At 42.1% G+C, this 16,988-nt stretch overlaps 1 protein-coding gene across 6 annotated transcripts; it reads right to left on the minus strand.

Moving 5' to 3' along the window:
• Positions 1-402: 402 nt before the first annotated feature.
• Positions 403-16,122, minus strand: LOC142971519 (cullin-5-like). Of its 6 annotated transcripts, none has more exons than XM_076112086.1 (20): positions 16,058-16,122; positions 14,774-15,804; positions 13,759-13,868; positions 12,831-12,930; positions 12,175-12,351; positions 11,724-11,865; positions 11,448-11,593; positions 10,773-10,853; positions 10,553-10,646; positions 8,925-9,055; positions 7,825-7,932; positions 7,070-7,134; positions 6,764-6,896; positions 6,505-6,636; positions 5,363-5,486; positions 4,199-4,374; positions 3,350-3,511; positions 2,863-2,981; positions 2,368-2,491; positions 403-1,439 (listed from the first exon to the last, which is right to left on the minus strand). In XM_076112086.1, the coding sequence occupies exons 2-20, from the start codon at positions 14,807-14,809 to the stop codon at positions 1,245-1,247; spliced, it is 2,355 nt and encodes a 784-aa protein (XP_075968201.1). In that variant the 5' UTR covers positions 14,810-15,804; positions 16,058-16,122; the 3' UTR covers positions 403-1,244. The 6 variants fall into 6 exon arrangements, 5 of the variants coding, with proteins under 5 accessions (XP_075968201.1, XP_075968205.1, XP_075968202.1 ...); XM_076112090.1 differs by having other exon boundaries at positions 14,622-15,804; XM_076112087.1 differs by having other exon boundaries at positions 14,774-15,757; positions 16,058-16,081.
• Between the last annotated feature and the right edge of the window lie 866 nt (positions 16,123-16,988).

A 16,988-nucleotide genomic window follows, 5' to 3' on the forward strand; every position in this document is an offset into this window, starting at 1 on the left:
CTTTAATCTTGGAAATTCATAGTTTATAATTTGTTACTATTAGGAATTTAGTACTAAAGAGACTTCTGCAGCATCACATCAGCTGAATGTTGGGATGAGTTTCTCTCTGTTACGGCACGCATTGACTCCACAACACCCCCCAACGTGTACAATATGCTTAATGAAATGCATTTCTGTTGTTTTCCTGGGACCGACACTGTGCAAAGAATGACACTCTCGTGGATTCATGGGGAGGAAATTCAGTGTTGCAAGTATTTGTTTGTGTTTTACGTGGGAGCACCTCACACTTCTAGACGTGTCCCTCTTTGATGCATTCGGCTGGCAATGTTCAGAGCACTGGTCTTTACACAGCAAATAAATAGCTTGCAGTGTGATCATTTCCCAACACAGACAAGAGGGGGGTCCGGACAATGTTTACCTGTTGACAAACATAAGCAGAAAAAAAATATCCAAAATATCAGCATTTCAAAAAGGGGGCTGGTCGTGAGTTCCCAATGTTCTCAGACACAACCACAAAGTGTGACAGATCCTCCAACAAACAAACAAAAACCATAGAGCAGCATGCTGTTGAAAGTGTGCGCACACACGCGCAAACACACACACACACACACACACATACAATTTGGCAAAAACACTCCTCTGTAGTTTTAAACTCTCCATCCGTGTCCGCTCCTCCTCAATGGCAGTTTTCACTTGCAGCTTTTTTTTTTTTGCATTCCCACTTCAAAAATAAGACAAATGTTGAACAGGAGGTATGCAAAATGGCTGCCGCCAAGACGGCAGCTGTGGCATTAAGTGAAAGCGAAGGATCGATATCAGTTCGTTACGTTCGCCCTCCCGGCTCCTCCGCAACCCGTCGCTGACAAAGTAAGGCAGGAAGTATTTCATTGAATTTTGTCACTATTTCTTTTCCTCTCAGCCGCTGAGAGCAGACGGCCTCCCTCTCCTCGGATGTGATCCGACACTAGAGGGCAGGGGAGACAGACAGACAGTCGGACGACTCGACTCTCACCTCGATGACACACTGGCGTCTCACAAACACAAATAAATATCCACACTGTTGTTTGAAAAGGCTCCTCCTCCTCGTCCTTCAACGCACCCCCTACTTCTCACTGCTCCCTCACACCTCCTTTTGTTCCTTCTCCTCTCGCAGGGTTTTAAAAGCGCCGGTTGCGAGGCCAGGAGTAAAACAGCAGAGCGAGGAAGCGCTCCCTCCCTCCCTTCCTCCTTCCCTCGCTCGCTGCCTAGGCCATGTAGATGAAGGTGTTGATGTCCGCGTCTTCCCTCTTTATGTACTTGTGTTCGATGAGCCACTCGATCTGCTCCTTGATCATCTTCTTCTGAGGCAGGAACATGTTCTTCAGGATCTCCACCAGCTCCGTCTGCAGCTGGGCGTTGCTGAGCCTCTTCCTCATCTTCATGATTTGGATGATGGCCTCCTGATCGAAAAAAAACAACAATATAAGCATAATTTTATACTGTTCAACCTCTACAAAGTGTAATGAGGTCTATAAACACAAGCTAATCCCTCCTGTCCTGGTTCACAAATCAAACACAGACGACAACTGTTGGGAACTGTTGTCAGGCAGTACATTTTTGGCGTCACTGGTTAAAAATCAAGATAATCTTTCGGCATATTTTAATGAAAGTAATCTCAGAGAACTAGATTTCTGCACCTCCTCTTGGCTCTTTTTTTCAGGCTTTACAAAATATAGCCGGTGGCGGGAGACTTTGAACCAATCACGTCATGTCAGACAGAGGGACTTCCTATTGGCTGTTCGACAAATGGAGATGCGGATATACATCCCTTCAGATGGTGAAAGCCTGATTTAATGGCAAAATATCCCGCAGGAAAAGTTGCTGTTTTTCCTCCATCTCTGAAACGCTTCAGCGATACTTTAGCTAGCTGGAGCCTCTAATCACAGTATGTCATCTCAAAAGGACTTCACGGGTTTGTAAAGAAAACAGGACGGTAGTTCTCGTAGAATTGCTGCTACATGACGGCACCTGGATCACAATCACGATGAGGATTTGTTCCAGTGTACCTGACGACCAGAATATCACTGCTGGCTAGAACACTGTAGGCTGTGTTGTAACTGGCAATTGAGCAGCAGAACCACTGACGCTAAGTGCTGTACTCTATATACAGCATAAGGGGAGGGTTACTTTAAGAATGGCTCCAGTGTGTCATTGAGCCATGATTTCAGGCCTGCCTAAAAATCCTAAATACAAAAACAGGTGAAAAAACGTTTAACAAAGCCTCAGTCTTTAGTAAGTATGAGAACGTTAAGAACATAATATGAACTAGTTCTTGCATGAGGTCCACTGTGAGTGTTTTGATGCGTATTTTGAAGCGTGTTTTCACACCTGAGTTCTGAGTATTCTGAGCTGAACGATTCCTTCATTCTCCTCTTCCCTCATTCGCTCTGTGGTCAGCTGCAGTCGACCAATCAGATTGATCTTTCCCCGCTTCTGGACTTTGGAGTTTTTGCTGAGGAAAAAAAAAAAACGGACACAAAGACACAGACAATATATATAAATAATATCACAATTGTTTTAAGTTTTTTAAATTTGTTTCTGCTGACGAGGCATTTAACATCATGCATAGTTGTGGTGCGGACCTGAAATTGCTGGTTAATTTAGTTGATAATAAGAACAGATATATTGAGTGCATGAATATCATTTTATATTTAATTATGCTACTTTACAAAGGAGTGGAATTTGGAAATAATGAAGCCTTTTGGAGATAAAATAAAATACATCTCTTAGCTGAATTCAATCATGGATCAAAGGGGACATCCACATCATACGTTTTTAGGGGGGAAAAGTTATTTTCTCATTTTTAAAAGCAGCACAGCATACATGAGTGAGAAGTCCTGGTTGACGTAGAAGAGCGTGCTGTCTGTGAAGTCTTTGGGCGAGCTGACTGGGGGGTCATACGACAACACCTGTCTCTTCAGCTTGGGGAAGGCCACCAGAGACTGCACAGAGAGGAGAGAGGAGTCAATCTCAAGATGTGAAACATCACCATACGTCAGTTATAAAAAGTTATAAAACCACCAATGTGTGCGTGTTTCCTTTCTACAGACAGTCACCTTTCCTTATGGTACTGTTAAATTACCAAGAGATTTAATTATGCGCAAACATATTGGCAGCCTTGGGTATGTTAATAACCTGACTGGTGGGTCTGTCAAAATGTGGTGTAAATCTCAGGTGTAGCCTGGCAGTATTTTCTTACCCATGAGGGGCGAAGAATATATTTAACCTAAGTAAATATCTAAATCTCGCATACTTGTACTATAATTGGTGGATTGAAATGAAGCATTTAAAAGTGTCTCCTCGGTCTGACCCAGAGTGTGCGGCGTAGCTCTGCGTCGGGCAGCTCCGTGGCCAGTTTGAGGTTCTCAAAGGTGATTCTCTCTCTGGGTCTCTGGTTCCAGGCGAACAACACCGCCAGCTGGAACGTCGTCACCTCCAGGTCGTACTGCCCCACCTCGTTCTTAAAGGTGATCTGAGCAGAGGGGAGGGAGAACCAAAGGAGAAGGTCAGAAGAGCAGAGCGTGGTGACACAGTGTCGCTCTGGCGGCTTGCTTTAGTAGTAACGGTGTCACAATTCTCCAACGTCACCATTCAATTGGACTTCGATTTTAAGGTCACGATTCAGTTCGATTTTTAAAATTATTTTTCCACTCTGCCAGGACCTGTCCTCTGGGAAGAGCATTTTGTTACCTTGGTACCCTGTGGAGTTTCTGACCACCAGTGGAGCTATGGGGCATGATGTTTTGTATTGTAAGTATCTGTTGCTTGATGTGCAGTCCTATCAAAGGTTTCCTGCAGTAGCATGCAGATAAATGCTGCAAAGTACCAACAAATGCAAGGAAGAAGAAGACATGGATGTAAACAATGTACGTTTCTATTTGACTCTTAACACTCAGTAGTGACCTCTCTATATAGAAGCTTTCATGTTAGTAACAAAGTCCACTCTTTCAAACGTTACTAATAACTTTAGTGTAGGAAGAATATGAGGCATATAAAGTTCAGGGAAATAAGAAGAGAAGTTGCACGGACAAAAGGAAAACATTTTCTTAGTAATTTGGAGATGTACGTATTAAGATGCAAGTATTTTAACTCCATGAGATGTTGATGTATGGCTCTTAATGGCGGCCGGAACCCTTATCTACTGTTACAGCTCACTCACGATGCCGTTGGACATGAGGTGATGCCAGTGGAGTTTGCGTCCGCTGTGATTCCTCTTGTAGAAGTCTTCCACCTCGGGGATCAGGTCCTCCAGCTCCGTGGGCAGCGAGACGAAAACCTTCTCACTGCTTCGCGACCACGCTCCGGCGTTCAGGATCTTAATGTTCACACTGTCCGCTGCAGGGAAAGAAATCGGTTCTAAAATAACTGTGTTTATGTTCTCACAGGTTATGTGTCTGCTGCATGACAGAAAAAGCGATGACAGGGACACATTACAGCAAAGTGATAATACTACACTGATTGGCACTCTTGCTTTATATTGTTGCTGACCGTAGTGCTTCGAAGCTTCGACCGTTGCCATTACTCCCAAAATCCCAAATAGCACATGAAATGAGGAATAGTGATTCCACATTTTTCATTATGCATCAATGTTGTTTATTATGAGTTATTCTCAGACGGATAGCACTGTTTGTTGTGTGCAGAGGGTCTCTATGTAATTATCTTCAATACAGCATGATGTTCATTAAGTAAATGATGGTCCATTTAGAGTCAAATAGACCATAAAGCAGAGTATGCTTTAGGGCGGGCTTACTGTGATTGACAGGTCGCTACCAGAGACATATACGCCGTCTTTACGTCATTCCTCCACATTCCAAATATGGTCACTTCTGTTTATTGGTTGCAAAAAAAACAACATGGCGACAGCCGTAATCCAAGATGTTCATAGAGCTACATATGAGCTAATTATTTTTAATGGGCTATTGCTGTAATGCATTTGATGTGATCATTGCACTATATTTCGTAGCCAATTTTGTTTCAATAAAAATAAAAAAATCTGGAAGTCCGATTTTTTGTCCTTGTCTCATATTTAACAAGTTTGAGGAAGGTTCGACAGTTTGTGTTGTCGTCTTCGGCTCCGTTTTTGATGCACGGGCTTATCTGGATGCTCCTCGTGTTAAGATGAAACGGCACAGCGGGTTATTCTACGACACAACCTCCAAGAGAGAACACACTTTATAGAAGCTTTATATCTGACTGAGATCTGTTTCTCTTACTGACTCATAAAGACAACGATGTTTCTCTCCTTCTCTGTGTGCATTATGTGTGAGAGAGATTGATACAGTTGACTAAAGCTTGTTAGTGTGTGTGTGTGTGTGTGTTGTACCTGGCAGTGCCATCCTGTTGTGTTTGTGCATCTCTTTGAAGACCTGATTGAGGTCCTCTGAGACCTTGATGTCCTGAAACATCCTGGCCAGCTTGTTCACATAATCTGCAGGCATCCCTACTTCCTACAACCACACACAGACACACACACACACACATAGACACACACAGAGACAGACACACACACAGACACACGCCGGGGAACAACCCAAAGGAAGAGAAAAAGAGGACAACAAAGCAAAGGACAAATGTATTCACTGTGCACCTGTTTTCAGATGTTTTTCTTTTAAAACTGTCAGTTCTAAATTCAGTCAGATTTTTAGTCTTGTTTACTTATTGTTTGACCAGATATTTCCACATCATAATATTGCTAATGTTATGCTGTTTTTTTTTACATCCAAGCGGGCACGGCACAACTGGGTTTCCCCGGCAAAGCACAGCAAGGTAAACAGCTGTTTACGGTGTGTTGGTGGTGTGCCGGTTTGCACAAACTGAGGTAAGAGCCTGCTGACTCCTGCTCGTCATCAACCAGCTCACTGTGGCTGTTTCTATATTTAAGTTTCCTCCCTGTACTATTTAAAACTCTTCCACTGACCAAAATAGAAGCAAATATACTTCCATATATTTAGTTGTGCAGACATTTTTACTAACGTATTATACCACCAACGTTGTGCTAACTTGCCAACAAATACATCTCTGCAATGAAACCTCCCACAGGCCGTCGCCAGGGAAAAGGTTTTTATGTGAAGCCGCAGTAGCAGGACACGTTTGGTTTGCATTGATGGTAACAGCTCCAGAAAAAAGTAATAAGGTTGAAAGTACAAGTCGTACTGAAGGTAAACTCCAAACCAGAGATTCAGTTACAGGTTACTGAAGTTATGGGAGCTGAACAAACAACGACTTCATATTCACCAGCGCAGAGACACATATGCTACGAGCTAATACAGTTTTCAGTGAAAGAAATTCTCTGAGATTAAAGTCACAAATTTATGACTCTCAGAGAATATTCAATGTTTTTTTCTCTACTTCACCTACGACAACTGCCCTAATACACTGTAAAAAAAACTGATGCACAACTGCTTTGTTGTCAGACAAAGTTAAGCACTGATCCGGACAAAGAATTTTAAGACAGGTATAACTCACTCTCAGCCACTCCACCATGTTCTCTTCAATCTCGCTGTCTGCCGAAATGTCCAGAATCAGGCGCCTGGTCAGGTGAGCTTTGTGGTAACGCATGAACACGTCTTTATTCTGGACGTACTTCAATACCAAGAGCTGCAAGGAGAGCAGATAAAAGAAGAAAACAGAGTGAGAATAGAGGAGGGAGGGAAGGCGAAAGGAGGACCGAGGTGGATCAGATCAAAGCGAGTTCGCCCTGGTGACCAACAGGACGGCGACTCACCACTTCTTTGAGTTTGAGCTCGATTTCCTCCGAGGAGAGTTTCTTGCTCAGAGGAGTTTTCCTCAACAGCATGTCACAGTAGTTTGCCAGCAGCTCAGGACACTTTGACTCCGGCTGAGTCTTCATACCCACACTGTTTGTTTGGATGGACACACACACACACACACACACACACACACACACACACACACACACACACACACACACACACACTGCAACACTGTGACCAGTTTTTGTCAAAGAGAAAAGACAAGTGACGCCGGGTCATTCCACATCTACAAGGACAATAATGATGTTTCCACTCACCCTTTCTGTTTCAAAGGCAGCTCCAGTTTGAAGATTGTGGCGTCATTGACAACGGCCTTGTAAGCCTGCAGCGGAAGAGAACAGAGAACGGGTTCATGTGAGGACCAAACAAGTAGGGCTGCGACTTACGATTCCTACAGTTATTATTCAGCTGGTTATGCTTTAGATTAATCAATTATTAATTTAGTCTATAAGAGGTCAGAAAATACTGTGAACTAATGTTGTAACTGCACAGTTTCCCCCTTTAGCAAATGCTGTCTGATGTGCGGGAGCGCTTGTTTCGAACCCCCTCAGTAAACAGACGCAAAGCTGTTTTCTACTCCAACACAACTATGTAGCGAAAGCTAATCGTCATGGTCAGCAGCTTCCTTTATTCAATGTGATAGAACTGCAACAACCTATTGGGACGTAAATAAGAAAGACGCGTCACTATGGAAATGAACTACTTTGTCGTGCTGTCGTTTAGTGGCAACACAAGGAAATAACTGTCCAATCAGAGCTCTGTATGTTAACTACGTGCCTCACACTTAACACACAAGCTTCTGCCAAACGAGAGGAAAGGGAGAGGCTGCTACTTTACTCCATATGAGAGTATGGAGTCCATAGGTGTGAATGGGGATCAAGCTGTAGCGCTGCTTGTGCTGCAGGCGTAGTTCTTTATGAATACACACATTTTGGAAGCAAATGTTGTGAGCTGGAGTGAACTGAAATGCCTTTAGCACAGAGCAGATATAACCCGATTTGTTAAAACAGACCTTATCTCTGGCTGTGAGGAAGCGAGGGTCGTCCTGGAAGGCCTCCTTCACCAGCTTACTGAAGCGGTTAAACAAAGTCAGCAGCTGCTCCACGTACTTCTCAGAGTCCTGGACAAACACAAACACACACATATTTGAGACTACTGTACATGTTGTAAAAGCTGCCCCCCAATATCAACTTTTAGTCTTTTAGTCAGCTGGTTCATTGCACGCTGTAAATTCCTCTCCGACTTCTGGACTCTGCTGCCCCAGATCTCAATAACGACGAGTTCCTGCTGTGAACAAATCTACTGTACGACATGCTGCATGTTCTGGGATGACTTTTTTTTTTTTTTTTTTGTGATTTTGTTAATTATAAGACGGCTCCACTAGTTTGGTAAAAATTATAATCCAAAAGTTCTACGAGTGATTGTTGTGATAATTAATCACATCTGAACCTTTAATAATTATTTTTTACTTTTAATCCATTTTTTTTTTTTATTTAATTCTTTTATCAAACATCAACAAAATACTTCTTTTCGAGTATTTTTTGTTTCTGAATAAAGAAAGCGTTTGGGTTTAATCATACACATGTATGTATGTCTACTGTCACTTTACCTGTATATCCTTCTACTTATGGTTTACTACCTGGGTTGCTTCAGGAAGGGCATCAGGCGTAAAAAAATATGTTGAATCATATTTGCGGATCATAAAATCTGATTTCCGTACGGGATCGGTCATGGTCGGGTTACTCAACTAGATGGAAACAGATGATCCGCTGTGGCAAAGAATTTACTGTTTTACTCCCCGTTTCCTTCCTTCTTGTACCACAAATGTACAAGAAATAAAAGATATTATTTTATTTTACACATTATAATCGTTATATTTAATTATTTAATCACTGTATTTGAATTTTATTTTCTGTCTTAGATTTTTACTTTTTGCTTAATTTTTCTTTATGTTTATTGAGATTTGGAGCCTGGGATCGGAGAATTTCTCTGCCAATGACTGCTTCTCTGTAACTGTTGTGCATATGACAACAAACAATTTGAGACTTAGACCGGACATGGGATTGGGGAGATGAGCTGAGTAATTGTTGAAGCGAGCGTTTGTTCACGTACGGATGTGATAGTCTCGGCAGCAGCCACCATGTCTGCTAGTCCAGCATTGACGATATGTTCCTCCAGGTCTTTCAGCACGGGCTCGATCCCGCTGGGAACCTTGTCCATCAGGGAAAACATCAGCTGCAGCTCTGTTCAGGGAGAAAACACATGAAACACACCATGGATGTCAAATAAGAACTGGATACGGCGCCGCTTCTTCTTTCTATTATGAATCTTTTATCCAAAGATGGTTTATATTTGCCAAAACTTTCCTCGAGCTGAAAAAAAGCTATATTAAAAGTCTTCGGGCCGAGTGGGAACTTGTAGGCAGGGCCAGCAGAGGAAACACTACTGCCGATACTCAGTGGTAAACCTGTAAGCTAGAAACGTCTTTGTTGTATGCGCCAGGCGAGCAATTCTCATTGGACTAATAGGCGCCATGTTGGGGTTCTTATAATACATCCATGAAACATACTCGCTGAATTCATAAACTTCCTACACTTGCAGACTCATCCGACTTTTAAGGGTGTGTAACTGTGAAGTCCAGCAGGCAGAGAACTCCCGAAATGCACAATTCATCAAGTCCCCATTAGGCCTCTACGGGACGTCCTGCCGTCTGCTGAGGGTGCAGGCTTTGTTCCTTAAGTTAATCATAATTCTGAGCAATATGGATCTGACACTACAACTACTACTACTAATAATAATAATAATGATGATGATACAAATATATATGAATTATATAATAATAACATTTGGTGGAAGGCAATATAAGACTGTTATCTTCTGACGCTGTGAGTGATCAACTATGACTGTCGGCAAGTTGCACAGCTCTACTGGCCTCGCTGGTAGGAAGCCAACCAACACCGGGAGCAGCTTTCTATTTTTAAACGTCCATCTGGCTGCTGCAATAGTGAACGTTGATGCCACTACCTCTGGCAGACTTCACAGTGTGTGGTTGTGATTGAAAATGCACACTAACATAATATATTCTCCATCAGTATGTACTACATGCTGCCTACTAATATGAAGGATGAAGTTGGCCATTAGCAGCAGACTGTTCACACTGACATAAACAATCAAACCACACGTCTTCTCTGCAGCACATGACTTGGGATTTGACGATGGTCAGAGCGATCGCCAATAGCAGAAACCATTTTTGGCTAATTTTCTCATTAATGTATTAAATTATTGTTATAAGCAGTCGTATTAAATCAATATCAATTTAATTTGCCCCGTCATAGTTTCATGTCTGCATCCCCCGCATACAACCATCACACACACGCTGTCCCTGGTACTCAATGGAGCAGAGGAGAGACTGAATCAGGGCTGTGCCCAATAGTTTAGAAGCTTCATGATGTGGACATTTTAATTATTATTAATAATTTACAGAAAAAGTCCACCTTCTTCTATTCCCCTCTCTCTGTTACACTCTCTGTCTCACACACACACACACACACACACACACACACACACACACACACACACACACACACACACACACACACACACACACACACACACCTCTGTATTTGTCTCAGTTCAAAAGTCAAAATGTATTTTTAACGAATGATTCTGCTTGAATCTACATTTCTTGGCGTTTAGGCTTTCAATGACAACATTACAACATCAAAAACAGCTGTACTTACTGTCCGTCTCGTTTCGTTTGATCATGCCTGGACATTCAACGAGGATGGTCTCTTTGAACGAGGTCACCAGAGCATTCACACAACACTCCATGAGCTGTAAAATATAGAAAGATTATTCAGGATGACATGAGGGAAATAATTGGCGAAAAAAATGGAAACAAACATGAAATATATGTTAGTACTTAGCACTGATGCTTCAGACCCTGTTGAAGACACTTACTGCTTGAACAGAGTTACATTCACGACGTGTCTCTAGATATCTAAGCGCTCTCTTCTCCTCTTCTCTCAGCTTCGCGTCTGCCTGCAGAGAAACACAACACAAAACACAGATCCAGGTGATACAAACATACAATTAAAACTCTCATACACACATCCAAGGAAACACCTTTTCTCCTAACATCTGTCCACAAAATGTAGCTTCAATGGATAGTTTGAATCGGGGTTGTATGAGTTACTTAGATGGAGAACCAGCATGAGAACAAAGCAACGTATTTCAAACAACTAAAATAAATGTTTATCAGTTTAAGTGTTCACTTACAGTCAGTCAGCCCTTTCCTACGGGCAACTGAAGCCATTATCTTTGCTCATTTGAAAGCCACCAGACTCCACTCACAAAAACAGTCATTTTACCTCACAGAACACAGGAGCTGCTGGTCTGCCGCTGCCTCGATCTGCTAGTTTGTGTTATTGTGCGATTTTGGTGTTTTAAAGGGTGAGTTCAGATTCACACAACAACACAACTAGACTAACCGATCGAGGCAGCAACTTCCGTGTACTCCCCCCCCCCCCCCTTTCATCAGAGCATTTGTCAGTGGCATTCTCTTCTACATTTTAAAGAGAGCCCATTCTTCATCCTACAGTAACACTTGCAATAATCAGTATCATTGTCGCGTACATATTTCATGTAGTTCTGGACGCCGTTCTGCTGCAGATAGGACGGGGCCTGTGTTCTGTAAAACCTCTCTGTGGAGTCCAGGTAGGCTTTCTCAAAGTTGTCCCTGTAGATCTGCAGCTTGTCCTCTGGGTTAGAGCACAGGTTGACTGGTGGGAGAGAAGCACAGAGATTGGGACAATCCAAGTTACCGTTAATGCAGTATTCAGTTCGTTCTCAGTCTGTTTGTGACACCGCCCTCCAGAATGTTTACAGTGGACCCGTTTCTGTCCGCCCTACCGTACGACTCTCGTACTCCTATAACGAGCTGGGAGTCGAAGGCATCCCCCTGCCTCTCGGCGTGCACTAGCTTCATGGCGCTGTCCTGCAGGCGACTCTTAATGTTGGAGAAGATCGACTCGTTCCACGTGTCCAACATGAGCTGCAAAAGGGAAGAGGAAGGGCAGTAATAATTGTGCATCCAAAATGTTAAATAATAAGTTAACCTCCATTTCCTGCCATCCAAGAATAGTTGAGCCCAATTTATTCATGAAGTGCTTTTAAAGGACACTCCTGTCTGCTGAATCATCCCCTCCCTCCACAACAACTTCCTCCTCCGTGGCCTCTGCTGCTCTGCTCATTTAGTTATTTTCATCTCCTCTCCATCTTGCTTCTTACATGCCATCTCATCACCTTGTTGTTGCTCAGCTCTTCCACTCAAACCCTGCCTCCCCTCCCCCCCCCCCCTCACCTTTCGCACGATGCTGTCCTCCATGTTTGTTTTCTTGTTGCTGCCTTGTTTGCCCATGAGCGTGATCTCCAGCTGACAGAAGGGCTTGGGCAGGATGTCGCACTGGGTGAAGAACTTCCTCCACTCTACAATGTAGGCCTTCAGCAGCGCCGTGTCGTCCTGGTGGCTCAGCACCCGCTGCCATGGCAACAGATGCAGGCAAAAGTAAAAGATGACACAGGTCGGCCAAAAAATACGTACGATGCTTTGTCCCCTGTAATACTTGCTCCGCATGTTAAAATGTAGAGAGTGTACTTCCACAGTGAATACGCTGATACATTTCACATAAACTGTATAATATCTATTTCCTGTTGGCTCACACGCTGTATGTGAAGCATTTTGATATTTGATATTCATTTGTTCAACAGTTGGCATGAATGAATGTTGAAAATATAGAGAGGGAGTTCTGTTCAGATTACTACTGTGGTGGTATGATGTTGTTGTTTTTTACCCTTTTCTCCTGGTTGCACCGCAAGGTAAAAGAGACCAGGGTGCTAATTCAGGCATGAAAGTAACATGTTGAATAACCGTAACATTAACATATCTGAAGTGAGCTTACTAATGCTAAACACAAGCAAACATAAAATAAAAATGAAAGCAACCCCCACACTACTTACAGCCTGTGCTTGTTTGATGAAGTCTAGGATGTCCTCTTTGAGGGCTTGGTGGATTTTGGCTGGTCCTTTGTCATCCCATAGACACACAGCATGGACATCTCTGGGGGACAGACGAGGGACAAATTCAAAGCTGGCACAGTCAAACTATGCACCTCAAACTCTGGGGCACTTTCCAGAGCTTTTACTCAACATGTCACAAACACAAGTGGTGTAATACTTGCAGAAATATCTGTTGAAATGTGATCTGTCTTTCCACAGCAATTTGATGAGAGAGCTACACTGTTCCTGTTCCCCTTTTCCTCTTCTCATCCTATTTCTCAAGCCAAAAGCAGCAATCACCAACCAGGGTATGATAATGTATCATCTTTCAATGGAATAATATGGTGATGAAGTCCTTTATCTAGATATCGTGATCTATAATTACACTAGACCTATCACAACACTTTTTCCCTCCACATTACCCACGTTGTTATCTAAGATTAGTCAGGTAAGTCAAGTTAATTGTATTATTCATAAAGCCCCAAATTGTCCTTAGGGGGCTTTACAATCTGTACAACATAGAACACTCTCTGTCCTTAGACCCTCGACTATGGATGAGTAAAAGCTACACACTGTTCCTTTAAGCTATGGAAACAAGACTCTTTTCCACACTAGTTTATGAGCGGGACACAATCTAACAACAGGCTTACCTACAAAAGTCTGACATTGTGTGGGGATTATGTAAAGCACAACACCTGTTGGTAAAAACTAAGCCTATGTATTGCATGTGTGTGCTGCCGAAATGCACTAAAATAGAACGCTGTGATTTGTGAGCGGTCTGTTGTTCAGAGTAAGGCAACTGTTTTCAGAATCAGAGGCAGCAGCAGCTGAACTGATCCGGCGTTGGAGACAGAAGGCAGTAAGGGACGGAGCAGAAAGCATCTCTTACGAGAACAAGTCGAACCACTGTTGCTTGGTGACGGCTTCCTGTCTGAGCAGCTTGAGAACGATGGGCCGCATCGAATCCCACTTGTCCTCAAACTGCAGGGACCCCTTGTTCTGGAGGAGAGACATGGAGTGGGAGGAGGAAGAGGAAGGAGCAATGAGGAATGTTGGGGGAGAGAAGAGAGTCAGAGATGCAGAGATACACAAAGACACACATAGAGACTGAAGACAGACCAAGGGCTGGGATCAAGGCTAACTACATCTTCAATCTGTAGCTTTTCACTATTTTACATCAACGTATCAAGTTTTTATATCACTCTTATTATTATTAAGATGTTCAAGTCTAAGTAAGTAACTGGCCACCTTTTAAACTGGCTTAAGTAGAAGCCTTGCATTGAACGAACACAAGGAAAAGAAGATGAACATGTCATATGTTATAGTAACATTACTTTAAAATAGTAATTCATTTGCTACATATCAATCTGTTCCTATGCTTCATTTAAGCCATTTCATAATGATTTTCCCTGAAGTATCCAGATCCCATGAGGCCATGTGTATTACTCACACTTTGTACATATTTCCTTGCAGGTTTGCAACTAACATCTATTTTCCTTATTGACTGATGGGTCTACAATTATTGAAGTAATCGCCTCGGGATGAGAGAGGAAGTGAAGGCACACTAGTGTTGGAGAGGTGCACAAGTGTAAAGGAAAATAGTCGCACACTCATAGCCATGATGCAAGCGTTTTTATAATTTAACAACATTTCGACATGACAGTCTTCTTCAGGGTGATAGCCTGATGGTAAATTATTAATTGTTTTTTGCATCGTGGCTACAAGTATTTTCTTTTGCACTTAAATAATCACCTAATTATGTAGATTATCAAACGTCTGAAAATAGAGAAAAATGCCCATCACAAGTTATTGGAGATAACATTACTTGTCCAACAAAACAGTCCAGAATCAAAGAGCTATATTTAGAAATACATCAGAGAAAAGCAGCAACACTACCCGCCTACTTTAGCAGGACCCTGTTGTTCTCTGTCCACCTCCATTGGTGTCCTGTCCACCAGCCGGGGACAAGTGACGTGTATCGGTGGAAGAACTAGGCCCCACTCTGATCTTTACCGAAGTGAAAATAGCCCACTGTGCAAATACTCAGCTACAAGTAAAAGTCCTGCATGCACAGTTGTACTTAATTATGTATATTATATTACTGGATTATTAATGATGCATTAATGTGTTCAATACTTTAATGTTGCAGCTGGTAAAAATGACCTAATTTTAATGATTTGATGAACTGTTGGGGAGCTTGTGAATTTCCCCGAGGGATCCATAAAGTATTTTCTTAACCTGTAATAATACTTTATAATCTATTCGTTGATTTTGATAGTATTGCCTCAAAACTAGGGTGGACAGTGACGTTCAGTTGAAAGCAAAGTAGCATAAAATGGAAATACTTAAGTACAGTAAAAGTACCTCAAAACTGTACAGTTAATGTACTTGAGTTATTCAACCATTGACCCTGTGGCTCTCTGTCCACAGGTTACCTGAAGCTGACAGACACGAGCCGTGCAGTGAGCCTGTCAAAGCTAGTTGACGCTAACCTACCTCTCTTGCTAGCATACCAAGCTACCTGTCCAGTGACTGACGGTGGACAGTCAGCGTTAATTATCAATCAGGACAAGACCTGAACTGTCTACTTAATAGACAGCACTGCCAATATCTGGTGGAGCTGACGTGTAACTGGGCCTAGTGAACACAGAAGGTGCATTTTGACATGTTGAGAGGAGCTCGGTTAGTCAGCTAGCTGAAATAAAAGCGTTAGCATGTTAGCAACAATTAGCCAAAAAGAAACGGGTCTTCGGAGAAGAGGCGTCTTGTTGACATTGATGTCCCCATCTAGTCTCCATGCTCTTCGTTGTTGAGTTTAGGGCTCGGTACGGTTCTTGTTAAGCTATGGCTCGTCCTCGCCGAAATGCCGGGTAGCGGCTTCGGTTCGGCTTTGGTTACAGAAGAAGACACATTGAGGTCCGGGTTAGGACGGGTTCTGTTCGAGGAAGGGGTTATAAGTCTTTGGGGAAACAGACTCCGACACCACACCGGACTTCAACAACGACAGCGGTGACAACTGTGACTTCAGGCGCACCTATTTGTGCACTTATTTCATATATTTACACTATTAGTGCACACACATATATGCCACAATAGTGAATATATACATATACGCTCTAATAGTGAAAACGACGAGTTTAAATCAGCACACAAATATGGGAAATACGATATATTCCAGTGCTTCTTACCTTTAACAAATTTGACGACGCCATGTTTCTTCAACTTATCACCTCGCGGAATCTCGCGAGACAGCTACTACAGCTGGCTCAGGATGAGGTCATGGGAACCTTGCACACTGAAAATCACAGTGGTGGAAGAAGACTCCTGTAAATGTCCTGCATTTGAACTCTTATTTAAAGTATAAAATAAGAAGAGTGTCAGCACCAAAGTATACTTAAAAGTAAAAGTACTCCTTATGCAGAGTGGCTCATTTTTTATAATAATTATAAATGCATCAATGTGTACGTAGACCACTTCAGCATTGCAGCTTTGAATTACTTTATATACTTTATTCAGCCCAACGTATGTTGATAATATATTGTAATTCATAATGTACCAGTTGATTTATATTTTGTATTAATAATCCAAATCTGCAAAGCACTTAAAGTTATCAAACAAATATTGTGAAGTAAAACAGTAAAATATTAGCTTCCAAAGTGTAGTGGAGTAGAAGTATAAAGTTTAGAAAACGATGCTGAAACACCGTGTGGATGGAGATCGTAAACGAAAACAAGTGTGGATATGCCTCAATGTAGGGGACAATCTGAGGGTGACAAGTATGTAAATATTTGTGTGGGAGGGGATGCAATGTTACATTAACCTGTAAGGACAAACATATTGTATGGAATTTTGAGAAGAGCAATTCAAAATTGTGAAATTCGATTCCTTTTGTTGGAATATATGCATTATACCCAGAACCTTACTCACTCAATAAAACAAATTATACATTAAAAAAAGAACCACTGGTCGGAATTTTAACAATGCATTTTATTTATTAGCTTACTTTATATTTTTAAGTAACTACAGCTGTAGTAAAAAAGTACAATATTTCCCTCTGAATTGTTGCAGGGTAGCATAAAATGGAAATACCCAACAAAAGTATCAGTACATTGTACTTAA

This window comes from Anarhichas minor, unplaced genomic scaffold (genome assembly GCF_050575085.1).
Source record: "Anarhichas minor isolate MPS153535 unplaced genomic scaffold, ASM5057508v1 ptg000046l, whole genome shotgun sequence".
Classification (NCBI taxonomy): Eukaryota; Metazoa; Chordata; class Actinopteri; order Perciformes; family Anarhichadidae; genus Anarhichas; species Anarhichas minor.

Excerpts from the sequence above, each read along its gene's own strand:
- LOC142971519 (XM_076112086.1), bottom strand. The coding sequence starts at position 14,809 with ATGGAGGTGGACAGAGAACAACAGGGTCCTGCTAAA. Across the intron at positions 13,869-14,773 it reads AACAACAGGGTCCTGCTAAA|AACAAGGGGTCCCTGCAGTT; the intron begins GTAGGCGGGTAG and ends TCTCTCCTCCAG. Across the intron at positions 2,982-3,349 it reads AGCTACGCCGCACACTCTGG|TCTCTGGTGGCCTTCCCCAA; the intron begins GTCAGACCGAGG and ends CTCTCTGTGCAG.